The sequence below is a fragment of the Tachypleus tridentatus genome, chromosome 13 (assembly GCF_004210375.1).
Source record: "Tachypleus tridentatus isolate NWPU-2018 chromosome 13, ASM421037v1, whole genome shotgun sequence".
Lineage (NCBI taxonomy): Eukaryota > Metazoa > Arthropoda > Merostomata > Xiphosura > Limulidae > Tachypleus > Tachypleus tridentatus.
Genome location: NC_134837.1, coordinates 142,918,941 through 142,946,062, shown reverse-complemented (window position 1 = coordinate 142,946,062; position 27,122 = coordinate 142,918,941). Strand labels below are relative to the sequence as shown.

General features: G+C 30.2%; 1 protein-coding gene across 1 annotated transcript in view; it reads left to right on the top strand.

Annotated features, from left to right (window-relative positions):
• The window catches only part of LOC143240563 (reelin-like), a 161,122-nt gene that overhangs the window by 130,581 nt on the left and 3,419 nt on the right, over window positions 1-27,122 (top strand). Inside the window, exons 49-61 of the mRNA XM_076483209.1 lie at window positions 1,180-1,510; window positions 4,649-4,863; window positions 7,485-7,680; window positions 10,727-10,902; window positions 11,420-11,526; window positions 14,660-14,955; window positions 18,081-18,206; window positions 19,713-19,797; window positions 20,750-20,906; window positions 22,803-22,954; window positions 23,801-24,032; window positions 24,328-24,496; window positions 25,559-25,686. Coding sequence (XP_076339324.1) covers window positions 1,180-1,510; window positions 4,649-4,863; window positions 7,485-7,680; window positions 10,727-10,902; window positions 11,420-11,526; window positions 14,660-14,955; window positions 18,081-18,206; window positions 19,713-19,797; window positions 20,750-20,906; window positions 22,803-22,954; window positions 23,801-24,032; window positions 24,328-24,496; window positions 25,559-25,686 — 2,370 coding nt within the window. The remainder of the gene's footprint in view (window positions 1-1,179; window positions 1,511-4,648; window positions 4,864-7,484; window positions 7,681-10,726; window positions 10,903-11,419; window positions 11,527-14,659; window positions 14,956-18,080; window positions 18,207-19,712; window positions 19,798-20,749; window positions 20,907-22,802; window positions 22,955-23,800; window positions 24,033-24,327; window positions 24,497-25,558; window positions 25,687-27,122) is intronic.

The window sequence follows — 27,122 nt, the reverse complement described above, 5'->3', positions numbered from 1 at the left end:
TATTGTGTAAATTATTCAAAACAAGTTAAACATATGTACACATATTCATTACACTATTGGTTATTATAGCCATATCCAGAACTTTAAATAATTGTCTTTTTTCATCAAAGTCTACACAGACAGGATCACTTTACTTTAGAGCACTCTTTGACAAGGCAAATTATTTTCCTGTTCTTTATTATTATAATACAAGGTTGTGTTACTCACTTTAAAATCACCACTATAACTGTTAATTATCACAATTGTACTTAGAGCTTTAAACAGTTGTCTTCTTTTTGTCAAAGCCAATAGTTGGGTTTAATCACTTTGGAACACCCTTTGACAACACAAGTTATTCTCCTCTGTTCCTGTTATTACAGTACAAGTTGTGTTACATTCACTTTAGAAATTTACATTATATACTGTTTATGGTTAAACTCACAATCACACAGTCCAACTTCACTTTTTTATCACTTTCACTTCCACAAACTAGTTTGTGTTAACCTGATTGCCTATGTGTATATATAGGCAATCAGGTTAATGCAAACGAGGCCTTGAACTTTCTACAAACTATAAGACGTCATGATTTAACAATACTCACTTAAAGCAAAGAGAAAAATTCAGGTTTGAGTAACATGACATCAGTTCACAACAATTGAACTGTATAACAAATAATTCATAAACAGTTATGTGAGCAAAATTACAATAACTTATTGCTTCTAAAAATAACTTACTTTAACATTTACACTGTATAAACTAAATAACATGCTTGTATTAAACTTAAAGTGAACAGTTTTGCACATCTAACATACATTTTGGACGACTAGGCCCTCCTCCTTTTAATTCACCATACACTTATTGTTTTGTTTTATTATTTCATATAAAGAGCTCCTCATTTGCTAAAAATTACAATCATTCTCCCTTCATGTAAATGTATGTTGTAGTTGCATTTAATATTTAACTTGTGATTGATTTATTTGTTTCTCTGATAACATTTTTGTAATAACAAAAAATAAAATGTTATTTTTCCATTCTACAACAAGAAAGATTAGATTGTTAAAATATTTTATTGTATGATGTTCTCATATAACTGAGTACTTTTTCATTTTATATTATATTCAGTATTTAGTTTTATAATTTTCTTATTATTTTTATCTCTCCAATATCATTATCAATTTATATAAAATATTTATTTTTTAGTTACATAGCTATTTCTGTTCCTGCTGAGATGCAGAAGAACAGTGTTCGTATTCGCTGGTGGCAACCCACTCATCAGGGACGAGCCCACAATGATTGGGCTATTGACAGTGTTTATATTGGAGGTGAAGTGAATGCACCATCTGTATTTACTGATTTGGGGGATGGGGCTTTTTTATCTGAGCACCACTGGCTGACTTATAATAATCTCACTCCTGGTCACTACTGTGGGAGCAACCAGCAAGTTATTGTTGGTAAATCCACAACCACAGAAAGTGCTATATTGGAAACTATTGATCTTCATGTTGAACCTGGTCATATTTTGGAGTTTAAAGTAAGTACCAGCATGCTGTTTTCATATGTTTGTATTCTATTTTTAAACAATGTATCACAATTTTAGTTTGGTTAGTTTTATAATTGTGACTTGATGTAACAGCTAACCAGTAAAAGTAACTCTTTACTGTTATAAATATTTTAAAATCCAAGCTTAACTGCAAAATTGTCTCTTATTAAACAATGATCTGACCTGTATGTCATAAGATAGCTTCATATCTTGTTGTGTTATACTCATTTTAAAAGTCCTGCAGTTCAAATGTTTGTAGTCATAACTGTAGTTTGTTGTAACTATAAAAGATCTTTCACAGGACCATCAACTAGATATTTTAACAGTTTAAGAGAGTAAAAAAACTGAAGTACGTCTCTCTTTTCACAAACTCCAAACATGTATGATAATAACAGTATGATTTTATAAAGATTACACAATATAGGTTTTCAGTTATGTATTCCACAAAATCATGCTTTTCATGAAGGAACCAAGTCACCAAGACTATTCTTTTGCACACTGGGATCAAATTTTACAGGCTTACTGAGCTTGATCACATTTTGTAAGAACAATATTCCAAGCCCCATGTTTTGCTTGGAATTAAATTCTTTCTCATCAGTCATTCTGTTTTATGCTCATGGTTAAACATATTTGGTCAGTACTGTAATTTCCTTTGCAACAAGTTTCTATGATGGATGGAAAAGTCTGCTAGAGAAATCATACATACACTTTCCACCAACTGACCATTGTATATAAGTGCTGACTTCCAAAACTGTTAGCTGATCAGAGAAACAAAAGTCCAGTACAGCTTCATCAGGAAACTTGACATGTACATTTGGTAAAATAGGATTGATGTAATTGCAATTTTTTCATCTAAAATTCTAGTGAACACTTGGTTATGAACATTCATTAACTTCTGATCTATATTTCAGTTTTTGTTAGTACTACAAATAATTATGCTCAGCTTCACTGCAATGGCTTTTGGAGCCTGTGAATTTTTCTTCATAGCTACATCCTGATTTTGCAGATGATGGTGTTGCTTCAGTTTGGTTTGCAGTTTGGTGCAGAGAAACTTACTGTTGTAGATACTCTTATGAATGAGTTTTTTGTTGTTGTCTTTTATCCTATGTAAGAGTTTAAAGGCTACTTTTTCTGAAATGTTATGCCATTTGATTATAAGTAATTTAAAAATCTCACTCTGTGAATATTCTTCCTGAAAAAGTATATTTCACATTTCTCAAGCAAACCTACCTCTGTTGTAATTGCACTATTGAATGTTTGCAAATTCTCCATGAGCCGTACATATATATATGTATGCATGTGTGTGTTTGTGTATATAGCATTTAAGAAAAACATTTGTCTCTTATCATTCATCTTACCTGAGTTCAGGTACTGGATGAAAGGCTTCTTGTAAAATGATTTATGGGGGATAAAAATTATATATGAAATGCTAGTTTTTTACATACCTCTAATTTTGAATCCAAAATGAACAAATTGCAAGGAATGTGGAAAAAAACAACATTTGAAATTTATGAGATTGTTATCACAGTTTGTTTCTGATGCTTTCCAAACCTTTGGCTTTCAAAAACCATAGTTTTCAAACTATTTTACTGTATATATAACTGTTCATTGTTCAACCCATTTATCTACTTCTGGTGTGGAATAAGTGTAGTTGAACGAACAAGACAGTACTCAGTATGAAGATAGACAAAACAAATACTTTATTAATAAAAATGGAATGATGGTTTGAGAAAGAAAATTAATCAGTGGGAGTAGCCTACTATACTCATAGTTGGTTAAAACTGAATAGCTAGAAGAACTGTATTTAAATAAAAGTAAAATAGATAATCTGAATTTGAAAGTACAGGTTCAAGTAATATAGAGAGAGATAGAACATACATTATCAGGAGCTGAAACAGTCTTTAGGAAATACACAAACAAGAATTCACAACTCATCTTGACTCTTTTGAAGTTGAAATGATACCTAGTTAAAGGCATAAAACTAATTTCACATTTTATATCCTCTCTCTAACTAATCAGTCACAAACTTTGATTGATAAATTCCATAAGTATTTCCACTAAGTAACCTTACTTGTTACATGTCATTTAGTACATTACAAATATCCCATGAAACAGCAAATAACATCTTTGACTGGCTCATACTACAGTGACCTAGGACTGAGTTAGTACATGAGCTAGCCCAAATTTAGTAACTTCTAATCTAGAACTCCAGAAATATGGAGCTTTTGTTAACTGTATTTGCACGTGCATAAGAGAGTGAGATACAATGTTTCTGAATATCACATTAGTTAAACAAAACAAGTTAATCAGACATTCAAAATACAACATATGATTGATGCCATCCTAAGAATAGCACTTTAAGTAAATGTACACACTTTTAATAAATGTGTCTCACATATGTGAGACATAAAGCTTATGTGGATGAAAATAAAAATGTTAGTCAGTGATAAAAATGTTATATATTAAATTCTATCTAAAATAAATATTTTAAATTCAAACCAAGAAAAATGAAAAAATAAAGATATGTTTAACAATAAGCAAAACTACACAAAGCAATATCTATGCTGAGTTATCACCACAGGTATCAAAACCCATTTTTTTATGTTAATAACTCTCTTACTTATTGCTGAGCTACTGGAAAATATATTAGATAAACTTTAACTGATTTTATTTATTTTTGAACATTTTTGGTATGTTTAATTTATTCAAGGAGTGTATTATGTATAATTCAAGGAGCTTATAAAAAATCAAAGTGATTAATAAAGGATATAAAAAATATAATGGTCTGATATTTTAGTGTTTTGTTATTCATGTCAACACATGAATCTTATTTGTGTTTTGGCTATATATATATTGTGACCATAAATTTTTTTAAGTTTAAAAAAGTATGGTTATAATATAATTAATCAGAGGCTGAGATTTGCTGTTTTTAATGCAGTCCTTCCTCATGATTTTGTTTGTTTAGCTTCATTTGGATGTAATTTTACTGTGCATATATATACGGTAATATATTTTTAAGTACATATGTATATATATATATATTAACTTAAAAATATATTAACCTCTAAAAAAAAGCAGTTTTCAAGCTAAGAAAGAATCTTATTATTTACTGTCTTTACTTATTTGTAGTTTGCTATTAGTTGTAATGTTTCCTGGAATGACTTGGTGGCTCCTTTACATCTGGAGTTTTCAACAGACTATGGCCAAACCTGGGGTCACCTAGTAGAGCAGTGTTTACCTTCAACCCCTGGATGTTCAGGAGAAGCACGTCAAGCAACAGTCTTCTATGCACCTGAACCATGGAAACGAGTTGTTATTCCTCTGGACACTATTGTATTCTCAAGGTAGCCAGTTAAGTGGATTTTCAGAACATTTCATCAGCTAGTTTTGTTAATGGCATATTTATTATTAGCAGTGATTCTGATGCTTAATACTTTAATTTATTTCTTTTTTTAAATGTTGATGCTCAATAATAAGTTGCTGTGTGTTCTTCATTCACATGTTCAGCACTCTGATCAATGATGTTATTATCTATGTAAGGAACTTGTAGAGTAGTTGACCCATCATTGTTGTCAAAAAAGTTTGTATTGTTATGTACCAAGATAAAAACCACATGACTTCCCATGAACTGTAGATCAAATGATACTGACATAACATCTTTATTTCATTTGTAACCCTTGTAATGTACCAGACACACATTATTTTTTGGCACAAAAAACACAAAAATTAATTATTCAAAATCACATATTTTGAAATGTATATGTTATGTGTTGAAAAATATTCTTGTTATGCAGTTCAAAAATGATGTTCATAATTGTTTTTACAATTAAACACTACAAGAACACCAACGTTTATATTGGACTTCTGGTTGACATTAAAAATATTTTTCATCATCTTATGGTTATTTTTATTTTCTCACAGTGGAATTTTTGCTAGCAATTTCTGTGGTTTCTCTTTTTTTCTTGGTTTGTGGGAAATTTCTCTCAACAAAGAGTTTGGTGGTTAAAAAATTAAATTAGTTACATAGAAGGACTGCACTACTAAATATGCTGTAGAATATTACCCACAGAATGTAAATTATAGATTCCTATGAGCTTTGAAAGAAAACCTAGAATTAAATTCAAGATCATGAGGAACTGCAATTATTCAGTTCACTTAATCTTCATGTCTGCCTCATATGTAGGTTTAAGGCACACTGAATGATTTCTAGTATACCTGACTCAGTGGTAAGTCATTTAGACAGTGTAAATTAAAATTGCTGTTAATTTGTAAACACTTTTTGTATGAGCATCTTTTTCTTTTCATGTCATGCGGTTTTAGTGAGTTGCATTCAAAATCTAATGAAACTAATTTATCATCATCATATATGAATAAATTTTGCATACAAAATAGTATATAAGTTTTAAATTTTATATGGCAATATCAGAAAATCCTGAATGTCCTCTCTTCTCTAATTTAGTTACTGCCCCTCCAAGAAGTGCAAAATTTAATGTTAATTACTGGTTATAATGTTGTCATCACTTAAAGCATAATATTTAAATTCTTCTTTGTCATTTAGTTACAAAGACATAAAATAGAAAATTAAAGTCCTTTTGTCACATCCTCTCTTTCCAAAATTGTCAATAGTTTTCTGTAATGTTTAATACCACACTATTTATTACTAATAGAAAGTCAAGGTTTTAATATATTAAATGATGTATTATATTACATTGTTTTCAAGAGCCATTAAAAAATTCAGTTGAGCTCTTTGATTTGTTTCCTGTAGGAATAAAATTTGAAAGTGGAAGCAAAATAGTTCTAATAGCTCTTGTTGTACAGTAAGTAAGCCAGAAAATTTGGGACAATTATGGGACATTGCTTTTGCATGTGATTGTTCTGTTTTCTTTAATGCATTATTTAATTAAATAAAAAAAATATTTAGCATGGTGATACTATTAGTATAAAAACATTAGGGTTAAATATCAAAGTATGCTGATGAGTAGCTTGTGCCATATGCAATTTGATAGAGTAATATAAACTGTTCATTTGCCAAGTGATTTACAAATTTTGTTGTTGAAATAACAGTTAGTTATGGTTCAAAGGGCAATAAAATTTAAGTATAAGCAGTTGCATACTGTTACAAGTTTAAAACTATTTAGGACAAACAAATCTAGTTTACAATTTAAAATCTTTCTAGAAAGAAAAAAGGCAATTTAAATTTTTCAAATTTGTTTTTTTCTTGGTGGTTATAAATTTGGTCAAATTTACCAACTTAATGTAGTGTTAGGGTAGAGAGAATAAAATATAAAATATAAAGTTTCACTGAAAAAAAAATTGAATTTATTTAGGAGGTTTTAGAGATCACACAAACAAAATGTGAGATTTTTTAGATGAAGAAAAGTATTTTTAATCTTAACATGAAAATCACTTTGCATTTGGAGCAGTCAACACTTTGACTCCATGTATTAATAGAGAAATACTTTGTAAAAATGCTGCAATAAAAATTCTGTTTTTTTGGGGGGGGTCTGCAAGTGAGTCTTAATGATTACTGAAAGTTTATGAATGAAATTTTGTGAAGATACACAAAACGTGCCAGAAGTTATAGTATGGAATCTATAAAGGTTAATTTTAGGTCACAAACTCGGTCAATTTGTTTTAGCCCATAGTGATAGAGTTAGAGAGTATTTAATGCACAAGTGTGTCATTCACATAGTTGTTAGGACTTTAATAAACTTTTCCTATTATCACATTGCTATAAAACACATTAATATCTAACTGAAGCAAAACATCAATCTATTCAAATATTGAATGATTGAAATTGTGAGGAATTATCAAGAGTTGTTTGGTTAATCAATTAACTATATTTGATTTGTGTAATCTTCTTATGATGGTTTAGAATTATCAGTTTTAGTTTGAGTACATGTGAATTGTGTGAAAGAAATAGAAATTTTTAGTTGAAGATTGTTTTGTTATTTTATGCTTTTAGATGGACTCGTTTTCGTTGGAGGCAAAAAACCTTAGGAGAAACATCAGTTTCACAGCTTTGGGCTGTTAGTAATGTATATATAGGAGCTGCTTGCCCCCATAACTGCCATGGTCATGGGTCATGTCACAAAGGCCAGCACTGTAAATGTGACAAAGGTTACAGTGGCAAATTTTGTGAAAAATCTCATGGAAACTTGGTCAGTGTATATTATCAGTTTCAATGTTATTGTCTTAGAATATTTCTCACGGGTAATATTATAATTTACTTGAACTTCTATTTAAACATCAAATTAGGTTTGGGAGTCTTAGGAACAGTAGAGTTGTTGGAGACATCTAGAAAGTTTCCTGACAACTAATGTTCTGTATACTCACTCTCCTTTATGGTTTAGCAACAACAAAGAAAATTACACATTGGATATTTTTGAACAAGATAGCTAAAGTGGTTAAAAATATCATATTAAAAATTTTGTTCTTTTTCAAGATTTGTAGTGCATACTGGACGGGTTTAGACATTTTGACAATAAAGTTAGAAAAAACACATCTAATTTTCCAGATAATTATTGAAAAAATCTTTTATTGCAGCCTGCATTTCACCATTACAACCTCATCAGGGCTAGTACTAAAGTTATTGTACTTTAGCCCTGACAAAGTTCCAGTGATAAGATGATGGTCTGTTGAAGTTCTAAATAAGGACCTGTCCATGCATAGCTGAACTGTTTCAAGGCTTTACTTGGTCTTTGTACTGAACTTTCATTTTTTCATTGTTTTTTGTAACAGTTCTTTTGCCATACATAATTTTTCCAAGCTGTTGGCATGTAAAATTGTGCACATTGATTAGTGCAGTCCTTAAGTACTCTAAATGGTTGTGGAAACATGCCACATCTATGGTAGGGGTGGGCCATACTTCACATCCACAGGGAGCAGTATCTTCCAACTAAACACGAACATTTTTGGTGAACAACCATCCAGTCTTTGTTCTTTTGCATGATAGGCCACCGTGAGATATGGCAAACATGCATCCCAGTTAGCTCTGTAAGTTAAACACTTCACAACAAGCCTGTTCATAGTTTCTATTAGCCACTCTTCCAAACTGTCACCACAATGACAGTTTAGACAACTTATATGTAGTCAGTTATTGAAATTAGCTTCTTGATCCATGAGAATATTTTCAGATATGTTTAATTTAGTTATCTAGTGTTCAATAAACACAACAGCAACGGACTGTACTGAAATAGCAACTAATGAATAAGCTTCATCCCACTTAAAGTAATTGATAACAATTAGTATATACTATTTATCATCTTTGGTCCCCATGGTTATTCTTTGTGAATGAGAACAAACTATTCTCTGCTTGAGATTACCAGGTTTTCTTAATAGTAACAGACAGTGTGTTAACACCACCACTTAATGTCTTGACTTGATTGTGGCCAGTAAAACTGCCATAGCACAGTAACAAAAATGCCTGTAACACCTTGGTGGAATCCATTCTTAAAAATTTCCTGGCTTAGAGCTCTATGGACCCCTTGCTGTCACTAGTTGTAAACTGTGGTTCAGTGAAGGGGGTTTAATGTCAGCAAAACATGCAAAGAAAACATATAAATTGAAATGTGCTAATTACATAAGTATTCAGTCCCCTGAATCAGTACTTGGTGGAAGCAGTTACTGCTGTGAGTTTTTTTGGATTGGGTTTCTACCAGCTTTGCCCAATGGGATGCTGTAATTTTTGCCCATTCTTCCTTGCAAAATTACTCCAATTTTGATAATTTTGTTGGAGATCATTTATGGATTGCAATTTTCACATCTCACCATACATTTTCAATTGGATTTAGTTTAGGACTTTGACTGGGACATTCCAGGGCATTCACTTTCTTTTTTTGAAACCACTCCAAAGTTGCTTTGGCCTTGTGTTTTCAGTCATTGTCCTGATGAAATGTGATTTTTTTTTACCCAAATTTAGATTCTTGGCTGACTCAAGCAGGTTTTCCTGTAGGATTTACCTATACGTTGCACCATCCATTTTTTCCCTTAGTCCTAACAAGCATCCCAATCCTGCTTATGAGAAGCATCCTCATAACATGATGCTGCCATGTTTGACAGTTGAGATCGTGTTGATTGGGTGATGTGCAGTGTTGGGCTTGTGCTAGTTGTAATGCTTTAAATTTAGATAAAAACTCAATATTTGTCTCGTTTGACTACAAAACCTTCTGCAACATGTCTGCAGTATCATTTACATGCTTTGTCACAAACTTTACTTGAGATTTAAGATGATTCTTCTTCAGTAATGGCTTCATTCTTTCCACTCACACATACAGGCCATCTTTGTGTAGGAAGTGAGATGTTGTAGATATATGAAAATTGAATATCATCTCAGACATAAAACTTTGTAAATCTTTCAAAGTCATTGTTGGCTTCACATTAGCATCCATAACCAGTTTCCTGCTTGGTTTGGAAAGGTAACCTGATGTGGGTAGTGACTTGATGGTATGGAGAAAAACATTCCACTTCTTAAGGATAGAATTCACCATACTCTAAAGGATAATCAATCAGTGGCTTTGAAATTTTATTGTAACCTTCTCCTAATATGTGCTTCTCTACCTTCTTATCCTTGACTTGTTTGGAAAGCTCCTTGGTCTTCGTGATTGGTTTTTCATATCAGTATGTGAGTTGTGACTTGAACAGATTTACCCACTCTGAAGTTAAGTTAAACCACTTTGATTACACAAAGACAGAGACCATTACACTGATTTTGTGATATTTCAAACTAATCTTTGCATCTGAACTGATTTAGTTTTGCTGTACCAAAAGGGTTGACAAATTATGCATTTGAGAGTATTCTAACTTTCTTTGAAAATCCAACTTACTTACATAACATCAGTGTTTTTTAGCTTTCTCAGTGCAGAGTAAATTGCATAGATTCTGAATATAAAGTCTCATTTTAAAATTTCATAATTGCAAGCTCAGACAATAACAAAGTGTGGAAACTTTGCAGAGGAGTGAATACTTTTGCAATGCACTGTATACAATAATGTGTTAAAAACTTATTTTAACAGCAAATGTATAGCATTTCTCATTGAATTTAATTATAGGCAATAATAAGAAAACAGAGATGTAAAAGACATCAAAATCACATTTGTTTAAAATGACTGTAAAACTATAATTTACAATAAATGGCTAAAACCTGTACAACTGTTTTTCATTACTACACTTTCATCATTAATTATAAATGTTCTGATTTTTCTTTAGCCTTACCTGAAAGATACCTTCACAGATTACAATATCAATACTGCCTTTTGGATGTACATACATGGAGGAAAGCTTGATACACCTTGTAAGCCATTAGTAGAGGGCTTTGCTGTAGTATTCAATGGCTGGACACTGAAAACTTTGGAGACAGTTGATCTTGATTTGCTAGACTCTAGGTTGGTTATAATTTAACTGTTAGATTCCATGAAAAAAACAGTATTTTAAACCTTTCCCCATTTCAGGTCATTTAATGGTATTTATGGATATTCATAATTGACAACCTACCCTTTGAGTAGGTTTGAGTGAATCATATCCTTCTAATGTTATTGAATGAAAATATAAAGAAGTAAAAAAAAAAATTATAATTACTATAGGTGTATGTTTTATCTTAAGTGAAAGTAACTTGATCTATCATCATTAATTGACCCTTTGATTACCACATGTGATGTTTATATGAAACTCTCTTTTAATCCTGCACATTGAACTAAAACAACCAGTTCCTATTGTCATGTTCACAAGCATTAGCTGCATATCATATATGATATGGAGACTACAGTATTATGCCCTGTGAATCACATGATGAACAGGGCAGAGATATGGCTAAATAATTAATTTTGAAATACATTTTTGTATGTGATTTGTGTTATGATGGTCGAGTTTTTTCATAAAAAAATTTTTTTGGTATATTTCCAGGTTTATCCAATATACAGCTCTAATTGGTGGTGAAAGAGAAAGCTTCATGTGTTTTTCAGCAACACATCGAAATCAAAGCATTTTTTTACAATATTCTGTTGATGGAGGTAAGAAGTGATGAAAATATTAAAATGTATGCTCCAATTGTCATTAAATGCAGGTTTAATAATCATTGTTTTTCTTGGTTATACAAATTTATATAATGCAAATCTTAATATATGTAACATCTCAGATTTTCAAACTGCCTTAAATGAATGTGTTTTTGTTTAAAAAAACAACAAAATTGCAGTCCATGTGCAAAACTGTTTTAAATGTTATATTTTGTAGACATAATTATAAATGTATTATTTCTTTATCATATTTATTAGTACTCTAACAGCTACAACAACTACAGATTTAAAGTGAAACTTGCACTTATTTCAAGAATGAATAATGCCTATTTTACAGTTAATTAGTTTCTTACTGAGTGATTAGTATCAAAGTTATGTTATAACTTACTAATGCTTTTTACATACTTGTTTTATAGCTCTTTGTATAAGACTAATGAGAAGAGTCTTTAATGTAAATAGTGTGGACTATTCACATGAAACTGAATTAACTGTCAAGCTATGTCATAAAAGTTTGCTTGATAACAGAGATTAGATCAAGGTGTTTATGATGAAATGTAAAATGGAATAATTAGGTGAAAAACAAAATGAAATACAAAATGCACAAATTTTATTTAACACAAAACACAAATGCAGTGTATTTGTGTGCCTGGTTTAGAATTTGACAAATACTCTTAGTGTCTTACTTTACAAAATCCTGTGATAAATTGTTTAAATCTAACATTCCTTACTTCACAACCAGAGTGACTAGTACTACCAATGGACTGGTTAGTGCTATTCCAATGTAGATGAAGGCTGTAATATATATCACTTGAACTACTGCTAAAAACACTGCAGTCAACATTTTTGCACAAGATGCAGTATTGAGCAGTTTTTCCATCAGGCAGAACAGTTTTTTTTTTAAATAATACCTGCCTAGCCTCAGGTACAAAAGCAGCTAAAATTAAATTAATTTTCTTGGCCATGTGTTATGTAAAACCTGTAAATATGCAGAATAAATGATAAATTTAGAGTAAATATTACAATAACTTAGAAATGCATTGTGTATTGATATATCACATTGGTTGTGTCTGTGTTTTCCAATATACAAATAATCATTGGAAAACTTAAACTAACTTAGTAAAGTAACCTAAGCTTAATATCACAACATATTAAAGCATGTACAGAGCAGACGAGACAGGAGAGACCCAACCTATATAAGAATTATAAAAAAAAGTAAACAGTTATCACATTATTTTATTCATCACCTTATGCATTTAACATCATAACGTAAAGTTATTTTATTAGAGAAATATGAAAAATATTTTTCACATAAGTTTATTTGCTAATGGCCTCAAACCCTTGTCTTTAGCTAATGGTACAGGTGTATTGGACACAACCTGGATCTATCCTGTTTCCATGGGTAAATCCTACCTACAGCATAAAATATAAAATATACTAATTCTTAAAATATAACAAGATTGAATGTTATGGAGGAGGTTAGTTTCCAGTGTATTGATACTGGGTGAACATTACCACATAACTATTCATGCATGCTCATTTCTCCAGTAATGATGACATGTAAGTACTAGAATAATTAAAATATGTGGTAAGAGATATAAAGAAGGTTGGTAAAATAAGTATTTGTAAATCTATAGATAAATGTGTATTTTCTTTGTTGAGAGTAAAATAAAAGAAAGCTGGGCTTTGCTACTATGTAATACTTTAATTACTGTGTGATTAGGGCTTAATAAAATGAGATGCATATGTAAAAGTGGGTGTTCATACTTTAAGGGATTATGCTCTTCAAAATTGTTTAATTATTCTTATTTGCATAATATTGTCAGCTGAAGAGACACTAGCAATACCAAAGTAATTATCAGTATTAATATTTGATACGGGTATTATCATTACATCATTTTTGATAAATATTTTCTGTAAAACATCGACTACAAGAGATTATCCAGTCTCCGTGCCTCTCTGTTTTGTCAGTTTTGTGAGTGGTGACTCATAAATCTCTGATGCACAATCAATTATTTAATGAATATTTAAAACTATATGCAAGTATATACAGTATTCCCTTGCTATTCGCGGGGGTTACGTTCTTTACTCCCCGCGAATAGTGAAAAACCGCGAATATTGGATGCAGTTTTAAAACTTCTATGTATGAGATTATATACGGTACTAAATGCTTCCCAGGCACTTTCTAAAGACACTCTTACTCATTAATACAGTAATAATGTAGTAATATTGCATGCAGTCATGTATTTCACTAATGTAGTAATGATAATGTAAACACATTTTAATTTTGTACTGCAACAATATTTTAATCAAAAAGAAACGTAAGTACAGGAGGACAGTAACACCGCATAGTATAGTTACCCATACTGTATTACTGTACCGTAAAGTCATTTTCTATGCGTACAACACATGTATTAGAATTGACAGAAAGTGGAACAAATTTAAAGGCAAACTTAGATAAATACAGTACGCACAGTTCAGGTAATAATAATACAGTACAGTACAATTCAGTAATAATTGTTCGATAAAGACGTCAATCGATAAAACTGCTTGAGAGAGTAAATACAGACATACCCTCGAAAAGCGCTTTTAGTCTCTATGACCTACAAAAACCTGGTTTACCAAGCATTCGTTTTTATGACGTTATGACGCTAGCCCGGTATACCGGCATACGATGCGATAGGGTTAAGAGCCTAACCTGCGAATATGCGGGGCCGCGAATGGGGAACCGCGAACAGGTGAGGGTTTACTGTATATAAAGTAATTAATAACTTGGTACTAACACATATAAAAAACTTTATTTCTGGTATATTTACTGTTATTTCCATTCACAACTTTAAGATAATAATTATCATTGTTGTATGTCACACAGAAACGTGCACATTGTTTGTGATTACATAGAAAAATATTTACATAAAGATTATTTTTTTTATCTCTATATAAAGATAAGAGTTGTGTGAAAAGACTGCACAAACACACACAAAAATACTGTTACGCAAGTATGTTTTCAGCTGTTGAAGTACAGCTGTCATTCTTTTTACTGATGTCCACACATTGGGGAAGGAATCTGTTTCAGTTCATGTTCACTTCATAATGAACTTAGTTTTTAACACATAATTGTGTATATTCCCAGGTATCAAATGGTCACTACTTCATGAGTTACACTATGCCCTCTATTCACATCCGCTTTATGATTACCTTCTTCTTCCACCTGAAGCAAGAACTACTAGTACACGTTTTCGTTGGTGGCAAGCTGTTGATATGTCCACTTTAGCAGAAGGGTCTTCTAATCACTTTTTGGGTCCAAGCTGGGCACTTGATGATGTTTATATTGGAGGGTCTCAAATCAACCCTTCTGTGTTACAGGAAGACTTTGAAAAGAAACACAGTCCTCAACCAATAAATTGGTGGTTTTATCCCAGTGGGCAGGTAAAGTAAATTTTTTATGTACATTATTATTGGTATTTTCATTAACTGGATTTTAATCTAAGTTAAAATGATTTATATACATAATATAAAATTATTATAAACTAAGATTTTAAACACCACATGATTTAAAAAATATTGTTACAGACAGCATTATTTTAAAATGTGAAATCACCCAATGTAAAGAAATAACTGATTGTCCACAAGAAATGCTACTTTATTATAAATTTATTGCTACATAATATTCCTTAGCAAAATTATTGGATATTAGAAGTTGATAGCTATTCTTTAAACCACCATATTATCTAACCTATTAAAGTGCAGAAGAGTCATATCTTCACTGACTCATCTCAGTTTATATTACTTTTTGATGACTGTCATTTAAAGTGTTTTGTGCAATAACTCATAGTATTTATTTATGTTACTCTTTTCATATGCCTCTTGCCTTAAGTGCTTTGCCAGTGGTGCCTATTATGTCTGTCTGACGATAACACCTGCAACTCACTTTAGTCAGGAATGGTTTTTGTAATCAACTTGTGCTTCAATTTCTAAAGACTTTTCAGATAGGGTCTTTGACCTGTAGTATTTTAACGTTCTCACCTAAGAAAGTTGTACAACTTCTAAAGGAAATTAATATCTCTTATGACTAGTTAATAGTACTTTTTAAGGTGCCTGGATAGTATGTGGTTTTGAAACAGTAAATAATTAAAGTTATATTTTTAAATAGCTTTCTGTTGTGATAGTTGAAGTTCGATGCTGCTCTGTCTAATCCTTTCACTTCGGGGTTAGTGTAATATACATGAGTTCATCTACATGTTTGCACATGTTAAGTATTTGCACTATAACTTTTAATACAGCATGTGCATCTTCATAAAATTTGGTAGATTTTTAGTAAAGATTACAATTATTTTGTAATCAGATTTTTTAATTTAAGATTATTTTTACTAATTGTTTGTGAGAATAGAGTATTTTTTGTTACTAGTCTGAGTGCAAAGGAATTTCATTTTATGATTAAAAAACTATTCTTTGTCCAAAAAAATCTCAAATATTATTTGCATAATATCTAGAACTTCCTAGAAATTTTTGTTTTCAGTAAGACTTTATATTTTGTTATTTTCAATACTCTAACTATGTGGGATCTGTCACTTGACTAACATCACAACCATCATAAAAAAATTAGGAAATAAATATTAATTTTTTTTTTTCATGCTAGAATGACAACATATTATAAAATGAAAATACAAATGCTTATTTTAAGTATCTTAAGTCTCATAATGCTATATATTTACACACATTTACTATTTTATATAATAATGACCTTCCAGTCATGCCTATTTAACATTACATAACTTGCATTGACATGGTGCACATGCACTCATATATCCAGTAATATAAACTAACCTTTAGTCTTCCCTGTCTTAGTTGTGTTTTAGTGGACTAGTATTTTGTGATATATAGTCACATTTTCGTTATTATATATTATATATATGTATATAAATTACTGTTTAGAAATAAATTATTAATCTTATTTTTTTTAAAACATGGAACAATAAATCAAGAAGTAAAGAAAACAATTATCTCTTCTTGCTATGACCTTTGTACTTGGTTGTTGCTGAACATCGGCTGTTAAGCCTTTTAAAATTTCGCACATGGAGGATATCAATTTTTTTTTTAGGTTTTACATACACAGTTGAATAACAAAAAAATCATAAATAACTATACTGATACCATAGACTTCCACTATATTTTTTTAGTAACTAAAATGTATTTAGATTTTAAAAAATATGAAACTTTGAACACACTGTAGATACAACTTACCTGCTTGAAATTATGGATTGAACAAACGTTGAAGCCTTTTCACAGATTAAAATGGCTGAGAAACCCACTTTGGTGACATTCTACACTGTTTATTGGTGGTTCACATGTCATATATTAAAGTAAGTGTATATGAGCGACTGTTTTCAAAAATGGAAAGAGGTGGATGGGGTCACTGTAAATGTTTCTGTACACAAGTCATATCTCAGCAAAATAAAAATATATGAGGTTCTTATTTTATATTCTAGCTTGATAATATTAGCAAGTTGAGTTCCTTGTTTGTACAAAATTGTAAACTTAGTATTTTGACATCACAAACATCTAAATTTAAACAGTGCTGTATTCAACATTCCATGTGACTCACTAAAATCTACATTTAGATGTGTTCTTATAATATTTACTTTTAAATTAAGAAATTAACTTGTGTATAATATTATAAGAACACATCTAAATGTAGATTTTAGTGAGTCTAAATTATCTACATTTAGATGTGTTCTTATAATATTTACTTTTAAATTAAGAAATTAACTCATATATAATATTAAAGTTTGAATTATAATATATAATTTGATTCCAAACTTATTTGAATAAATTCCTAAAATAGTTGTTCAATAAAAATGTGAACACAAGTCAGCAAACACAATGATGTAGCCTTCAATCAGTAGTGAAAAGGTTAAATAAAACATTTTGTCATTTACTAGAACAAGAAGTTTTCCATTATTTTGCTTTATTGGATCTTTTGTTTATATAAATTACATTTTTTTTCTTCTATCCAGTTTATATTATCATAATCAATTTCATGGAACAATTTAAATATATTACATAACTTTACAGACATAAGGTTTTATATACAACTAGCATGTTTGAGTAACCCAAAGGTATAGAAGCCTAACTAAGATGTGTTTATATGGTGCAGCATGAACGGCTGGTTGTAATTGCATTTATTTTAGGATAAATATATAATTAATTGTAAATTTTATACAAAGTTTTGGACAAAGTACAAAATACTTTGAGATTTTTTGTTGATTTGATCAGAATTAAAAACAAAACAATTGAAGAATCTTGTTGTTTTATTAATATGGCCTACTTATTTCATAAAAACCATTTGTCTCAATTAAGAATACCTCTTCAGGAAGGTTTTTCAAATGCTTCAAATTTCGAACTATAGATAAACAAAATGACACGTTAGAGAACTCTCAGTCAGGTTGAGTTTACTTCAGCTGACAGTCCATTCTTTTTCTGTTTACATCTTTTCTTAAACAAAATACTTGAAAGATGTTAGGTTACTCATTATTTTCACCTTCTCTTTATAGATCAAGAAAAACTATTGTAGACACAACAGCTTATCTTTAGTTTGGATGAATAATACTGGTGAAGGAGAAAGAAGTCTAACCACATGTGAACTCATTGTTGGAGAAGGATACATGATACAGTTTAAGGTTTGCTCTAAAAATGTATTTTATTCATGGAATTAATTTTTATTGTGTTATGTCTAGTTACTAATGATTTTACTCGGCCTTTTTTAGGATAAAAGTTTTCTGGATCTGACATGTTTTGTGTTAAACTTAAAATAGCAATACATAAGTTGAGTATGTCATATTAAAATAATTTTGGAGACTCAGAATATTATTATAGTTTATGTTATTATGTTTAGCCATACTCTGTTTGATGACTGTGCATTTTTTACAGTAGTTCTGCTATGTAGTTTTCACTGTTGAAAGACTGTCATGTCCAAAACACACCACATCTTCCTTAGGTTTTCCGTATTTCATGTAGTGTGTGAGAACAATGGTCTTGAAGAGCTTATTTCAACAGTCTAGGTATATAGAAATTCATAAGCATTACATCTGACAATTTATGAATATGTGACTTGCATAACTTTTTCAGACAGATATTGTTCTTCATTAGGCTGCATCTTGTAGCCTAGGTCACATGGACAACTTTTGCAGTAACCTTTGTGTTCATGGATTCTCAGTTGTTACAAAATCCTATACTTTGCTTATCACTTTTGGGGTCCAACTTGCTGTAGGTTTCTTTCTGTATGGTTTTTGTGACACAAGTTGATTCATATAATTATCTTTTTCAATGCCATTAAGTTCTGTTCTATAGATATTCTAAATCCATGATCTGAATGTGTTTTTGTGAGCTGACTATATAAATATTTTATTTGGATAAGAGCTTTTGCTTACTCTTCCAAAAATTGTAAAAATATCAGTGGCATTATGCTACCTACGAAATACCAAACAGTGTTAAAACAGTTCTGATATCTGCAATTTCACCACAACTATATGTTGGTTGTGGTTGTTGCATGCCTAGCTGACTTTCATATTCAGAATTGTTTAATATAGCATACTCAACCCTCTAAGCCAAAAACTATATAGATATTTTCTGTCACATTTCATGTGAATGTAAATTGTGCATTTATCTAAAATGTGTAGTTTTGTTTTGAATGTTTAATGAGTGCAACCTGTAAGAAGATCCAAAGCCTTATTTTATTTAATTTGGTAAAACAAAGCTAGATTTATGTTTATGTACTCACTTTAAAAGTAATGCATTGTAATTGTAAGCTATTAATTTTATGACATTCATTATATATTTTATTATTTTGTTGTAGTCTGTATAAAAAGAAATATCTTAATCCAGTTATAAGCTTAACATAACCGTTAGTTGCATCATACCTCATAGTTTATGCTACATTTCAGATAACTGTCAGTTCTAGAGGGGCATTAACATATGTATATCCAAATAAAGTTGTGCTACTTTCAAGGTAAATGTTGGTTACAAAGATGTTTGAAAGCTCTTTTATTTTATTTTACATTTAGTTACAAGCTACAGAATTAACTCAACCTTTTAACTTTGTCAGCAATAAATTTATACTAATTTTAACAATGACTTCTATGTTTTACTGTTATATTAAATCTGATAAGTTTTATATCATATTCCAGATAATTGTAGGCTGTACACAACCTCAGTTTACATGTAGTGTGAACCAGACAGTAAGGCTGGAATACAGGAAAGATATTGGTTTTGGTAAATTTATTTGTTTATTTTTTAACAATACAAAACAATGGTTATCTTTTGAACTAGTTAAATATAATACTGTGGTAATGTATTTTGTAATTTTTCTATTGATGACAACACAGAACCTCAAGATGAACACTGCTACAAAGTTATGCTGAACATACAAGACTTAAGCAGTTAATATGTATAGATATTAAGACTTTTGAACATAATGAAGCATATTCCAAATTATAATTATCTTTGACTACTGTATTTCATTTTGAGTAGTTATAGTCTAACAAAATTCTAACTAAACTAACTTGCTTCCACATAATTTATTACAAAACATTATATATTCTTATTCTTGTTAGCCATTTCACTGTCGTTTGTTTTCTAAATTTATTAAACCAAAATAATAATAATATATTTTAATGTGCAAAATAAAAAAAAAACTTTATAAAATATGATATTCCTGTTGTTTTCTGGTGGTAACAATATTAAGAAGATAGTGTATATCACTATAATTCTTTTGAAATGATTTCTGATAGTTCTGTTTAATAACTAGAAGTACTTTTGAGGAACTGGGTTATCAGTCAAGATGTCTTAACTAGGAATCATGAACTTGTTATTTTACTTACTTTATGATAAAGGGAAATATCTTCAACTATCAATATTTTCATTCAGACTGTTAGTATAAATGTTGTACATTTCATACCATAGCTTCTCAAAAACAATTAAAGTTTAGTAAAGACTCACTGTTAGTAGCCAAGATATCAAGATGAAAACTTGAAGTGTACTTTTTTCACTGTTACACATTGACATTGTTAAGCACTGTGCTAATTTGCAGATTATGACATTCACTAAAACTGAGTGATTTGTTTGAATGTTAGTTTTTACAAAATTATATATATATATATACATACATATATTTAATTGAATTATTCTGAGAATGACAACTTAGGAACTGACCATTTTATTGCAGGTTCTTGGGATTTGATTAATAAAGTATGCCTGCCAAGTAATTCCTTAGACCCAGAATGTCTGCCATATTCTTATCACAGTGCTAGTCAATACTCTGCTAATACCCATAGTAAATGGACAAGAGTCAGTCTTCTGCTGCCTGATAAAACTTTCTCTAGGTAAAGTACTGTAATCAACCAAGTAATAAATTATTATCATATTTTGTTTTCCTACCCATAGTTTGTTATGATTAGTAAAGGATATGCAAGAGTATATAAGGTTTAGGCTGGTAAAATATTATCTATTTTAGAGTGCTGAGTGTTGAGCTGGGTAATTTAATCTATTACCTATGAGCAGTGATTACATTTATCAGTGTCCTTTAGACGAACTGAGTGACTGAAATTATGATTAAATAAGTTAATTAAAAGAACTTTCCACTTGTTACTGTTTCAATTATTCCAACAATGGATTAATTTTCAATCTGATTATAGTGATCAACTGACCTAAGTTAGGGTTTCTGATTAATAATATTTTTGAGCATTTCAACTACCTAAGTAATTGAAGCACTGTTATTCTGTTTCTTTGTTATTAAGCATAAAGCCTATAATGTGCTTTCTATTCTTTGCACAGTTTTCCTCCTGAAGCTTTTTTTTTACTTCAAGTTTGTTTAGCCTTGGTGATTGGGGAGGGGCCTTATGGTTTGAAGATTTTGGGTTAATTTTCATTGTCACCAAATCTGCTTTGTTATGGCAAACCTATTTGCTACTGTCACTAGTTCTGAAGTGATGACTAAGAGGGAAGGCAACTGGCTGGCACTACCTATTGTCAGATATTTTTCTTTTTTTACTTGCTTACTTGTATGTACATGGTTTAAGGAACACTAGACTAATCAACTAATCAAATATAATTGAGTAATGGAGACACTGATTAATCAGATAAAATATACTGCTTATTGTCTCTGTAATCATATGCCACAAAATGTTATAGTAAGACTAGAAAAATCTAGAAGTACTTCACCCTTAACTTGCCTAAGTTTAATAAATGTTTGAGGAATTGCCTCTATCACAAGCATTTTAAGATGTGCTTTGCATAGATTTTATCTTCATTATATTATGAAAGACATAATTATCAACATACTGCAAATAACATTTAAGAGGCTGTTTAATAATTTATGGATACAAGAAGCTCATCAGTGCAATTGAAATTATGAAAGAAGTACACTTATTACTTATTATACACATATTATGAATTTAATTATTAATGTGAAGGTTTATGCATCAATTAAGATAAGTATAACCTTAATATCAGTAATCAAAAGGTACATTATTTAGTGCTTATTTATTCCCATAATTGATTCAGTTGCAGTTCTTAGTAAAGTTAAAACTCATTTCAAAAATCAGTGATCAAGATTCACTCATTTTATCATTTCCTTTCTGCAAAAGTTGGTCATTTGAAAACCCACATGTTCTATCTTTGCATGAATACCAAGAAGACCTCACAAATTAAGATTATTATCACAAATAATTTCCAATCTTGTTACAATTATTTATCATTTATGAATATTCCAAGTTTATGTTCTGTTACTTTTCACATTAATCATTTATTTATAAATTTGTGTTGAATAATATATATTAGAGAAGATTATCTACTACATATATTTCATGTAATTTTAGTGGATTTTAATGTTACATGTATATTGAATAATTAGTCACCAAATGAATTTATAGATACTGATGTAAAATTATTTTCTTCTTATGATTTGAAAATGCACACCATCGTGACCAGTTTAAATGTGCACTCATGATTATACTTAATGTATTAAAATTCAAGATTTTTGTAAGGTGAAAAGATCATCTATTAGTCTTACTTAAAAGATATAAGCAGTGTTGACGGTTTATTAGTAATTCTCTCTTAAAAGGATAATGATAACTTTGAAAGCTACTGTATAAAAGATGTGATAAGCTGTAGATTAATTTATCAAGAATCAAATATATTTTTATTCTTGCATAATGCTAGTTTTTATGATAATCCAGTGTATTATACATCATAAATGCAGTATCTTTCATCTTCTTTAGCTCTACACAGTTCCGTTGGATTTTATCCGCAAGCCGGCCATCACCTGAGTGGGCCATTGATGACGTGTATATTGGTGAAAAGTGTCCAAATTTGTGTAATGGTCGTGGATCTTGTGTAGACGGTAGCTGTGTATGTGATGATGGGTTTTCAGGTAACTGGATAATCACTAACCATTTTTTAATCTTTATATCCTTTTTATTTAGTAATGAAAAACTTTAATATTATCCTTGTTATCTGCTGTTTTGTAATCACTGTTTGTATACATCTAGTAATTACATAATTTGATGATATTTGTCTAACTTTAAAACATTCTTGATAATACTGTTCTTTATTATTGCTTTATTGTTATTTCTTTAAATATTTTCTGGGTTTTATAATAGTGTGAATTGTTAAAAAATGCCTCAGTAAAAGGTTAATTCCTTAGCTCAGTTGATAAAGCATTTTCCTAACATGGTGGAAGTCCTAGTTTGCTATAGATGCAAAAAAATAGATAACCAAATAATCAAAGATAGAAAAGTGAAACATTCCAGCTTTGAGCTGCTTCATTGTTACTCAGTGCAAAACATTATTTACATTGAAGAAAATACTAAAAAATTACCAAGATTCAAATAATAATAACTATAAAAACATATGATATATTTTTAATAAAAAAAACTGTTAGACAATAATTACATTGTTAGAAAACTTGGTGTAATAAAGAAAACCTTTTGAAGAAGGTTAATTTTTTGTTATCTCTGCTTATTTTATTAATTAGTAAGAATACACCTTAAAATTACCACACATTCCTACTTTAAAATTTCTGAATGATCTGTGAATGAAGTCTATTCTTTAAATTTTTACTTTTTAACACATATTCAAATTTGTTGTGATGAAGTTATGTTTCCTGAGAGCATTTTGAATTTATAAAAAAATGCTTACATATTTAAGACAGCTGTTAAACAGTAAATGTATGTGTGAATTCATGTTGATTTGTTGACATTACTGGGTTTTTTTGCAGGTGAAGATTGTCAGCCAATCAAAGCTGCCTTTGGAGCTCATGGGTTTCCATCTTCTCTCATGGATGACTTTGAGGAAGGTTTGAAATTAGATGTTTGGCTTTACATTGATGGGGGAAGACTAGGAAAAGAATGTGGTCCTCTAGCTCCTCATGGCCATGGCCATCACTTGTACTTTGATGGGTGTGGAATACGTCAGGCTGTGACTCGAGAACTTGACACAGCTTCAACTAGGTAAAAATAAAATTCTGAGAAATTAGACATGCCTAAAATTATTTTTTAATATTAAACCAGGTATAAATCAAATCCAAAAGGTCAAACAGAAGTGTTTGAGTGTCTTACTTATCTAAAACTACTAATGTAAATGAACCACTTATATAAATGAACATAATAAACTATTGTATTGTAATATATATTTATTCATAGAAAAAAACTGGTTTTGTATTTATTTTAGAAAGTTTACAAATTTAGTATTCAAGTGGAAAGTTTGATTAAAATCTTATTGATATGAACTTGCTTTTTTACTCAGTAAGATCATGTTTGTGTTACGTATTGGGAGCGCTGAAGAAACATCATCATGTCACATTAACCTTAAATCTCACACTGCAACAGACAAAGGAGTACTTCTACAATATAGTGTAGACAATGGGGTCAACTGGCAGGTTATTGCATATCATCTTCCTCCTGATTTTCTTCAGGTATTCATTTTCAACATGTTTTTATTTTTGTTTTGTTTTTTTACTTTCAGTTCACTTGTTGATGCATCACATGATTGTATTAAAACATTTTATTGCAACTGCCTCAGTCAATCCAGCTGTCACAAAAGATTACTGTACTTGCATTCTGTCCAAGAAGAATGTATCATCAGTTTCATTTCTTGTGTCATTGAAACCTTAAACACCACATCCTAGACATGTAATCAGCACTATGTGAAGATCTCTGTTCATTTCTTTCCTACAAATTAATAAAAATATTTTAATTATTTGTTAATAGTACATATTAAATATGGTCTATTTTAAACCAGCTTTGACCCATCTGTAGAAATATCCAAATTAGCTAAAAGAAAAACAAAGTATTACTACTTTCAAGTGATCTAAAGTTATTTGTTGTTCTTCAATAATACAATGGTAAATGGTTATTAAAAATTATGCTACAGGTAACTTTTCTATTTATCTTGTACTAAATTTGAAGTATGTACCAATTATAGAATTCAAATCCACACCAAGATAACATTATAATTTTTGAAGGCTGTAATATTGTAACAAAACTGGCTCCTTATACCCTAAAGGTTTTATATGATCCATCTTATATATATATTTCTTATTCTTGGAATATAATATTTTTTGTTTGTTTTTTGCATATATCTTAAAACTTAACTTCCTTTTATCAAAACTTATTTTTTGTTTTAATAAATTATCCTTTCAGGTATAATTCCATATTTATTCAAAACACTTGAAAATTTGTTTAAATACATACAGGTAGAAAGACTGGGCTCAAACTAAGCTGAACAAAGAACTTTCCGTGCAAATATTTACTTGTAGCTTTTGCTTGATACTTTGTGTGCATATAAAGCAAGATATATGAATCTTAAGACAAAATGACCAAAAATTGTACAATTTCCAAAAGTTTAAAACAAACATTAACCTTATTTATTCAGAAATGGCAAAAATACAGAATATTTATGGATATTTTATAAAACTGTTATCAGATTTGTGAAAAACCATAACCAAAACAAATCAATAACTACATCTTCCAAACAGCCAAGACGTCTTGTATACACCATTCCAGAAGAAGCTCGAGTGTATGGAACTAAAATTCGCTGGTGGCAGCCTGTACATGATGGGCCAGGAACAGATCAATGGGTTCTTGATAACATAGAGATTGTTCAGTGAGTTGTATTTTATAGATAAGTTTGTTCTTTAACTCAGAAATTATGCAAAGATTGTGATGTAAGACAATAAGTTTGTAAGTTTAGTGCTAAAACTTTTTCTTAAACATTTTGAAAAACAGAAGGGTTGTTGCAACTTAATTATTGTATTATAAAAAATACCTCAAATCAAACATGTACGTATAAGTATGTATACATATGAAAAGAGATTTTCATAATTGTGTAATAATATGACCCTTTGAATGCAAAATTCAAAAATATAAGAAGCATACATACAACACATAATTAAAACAGTCAGCCAACATGAGATGAGAAAGTTTATCAGTGTGTTATTTGTGCTTTGGCATGCTAAACAACCCCTGAATTTTGAGTTGCTTGAGCTCATGATAAGATCCAGTTCAACCAGATTTGATTGGTTTATGTATCATTCATGTATATCAGTGCCATACCTAAATCTCCTTACTGAAATTGATTTTCTATCAGCATTGTATCACCTTTTCTTTCTCTTCACTATTGTATTTTTTGATGTGCAAACTTGTGTGTGTCAATGAATGTAAATTTTTTCTGCTCCAAGTATTAGAGTAGATATTCTTGTGGGCCTGGCATGGCCAGGTGAATTAAGACATTCAACTGTTAATCTGAGGGTCACGGGTTCGAATCTCCATCGCACCAAACAGGCTCATCCTTTCAGCTGTGGGGGCATTATAATGTGATGGTCAATCCCACTATTTGCTGGCAAAAGAGTAGCCCAAGAGTTGGCAGTGAGTGGTGATGACTAGCTCCCTTCCCTCTAGTCTTACACTTCTAAATTAGGAATGACTAGTGCAAATAGCTCTAGCATAGCTTTGTGCAAAATTTTAAAAACTAAACAACAAAACAAAGACATTCTTGCAACTCTGTGGCAGGTGGGGTTTCATACACAAAATCTACTAGGACCATTATTTCTCTTCCAAACATCAACAAGTTTTGAGAACAGCTGGTATAATGCTGCAATGTTACATGATACTCAGTCACTACTCTTTACTTTCACCCACAGTAAGCTACCTACTTAGGTGAAAAATAAAAATGCACCTGCTCTTAAATTCTTACTCGTAATGATTATAATGCATTGTTTTATCAGTTGAATAATCTCTATGACAAAAGTATAATAGTAAAACATTAATAAAAGTAGATATATTGAACATTGTAATCAATACTGTTAATGAAAGCAACATTAAAAATAACGAAATTTACCTTATTAACATATGACAGGTGATAATTCAAGTCAATTTGACCTAAACTTATTATATTGTTCACGGTGTGAATGTTCCACTTAAGTCAAACTCTAATAATGAGAATGTAATGTGGAATTCAAATCTTTGCCACACCTTACACTACTCAGTAAACAAATGGCATAAAGTTTGATTGTTGACTATTAAGTATCTATTTTAGTGCTC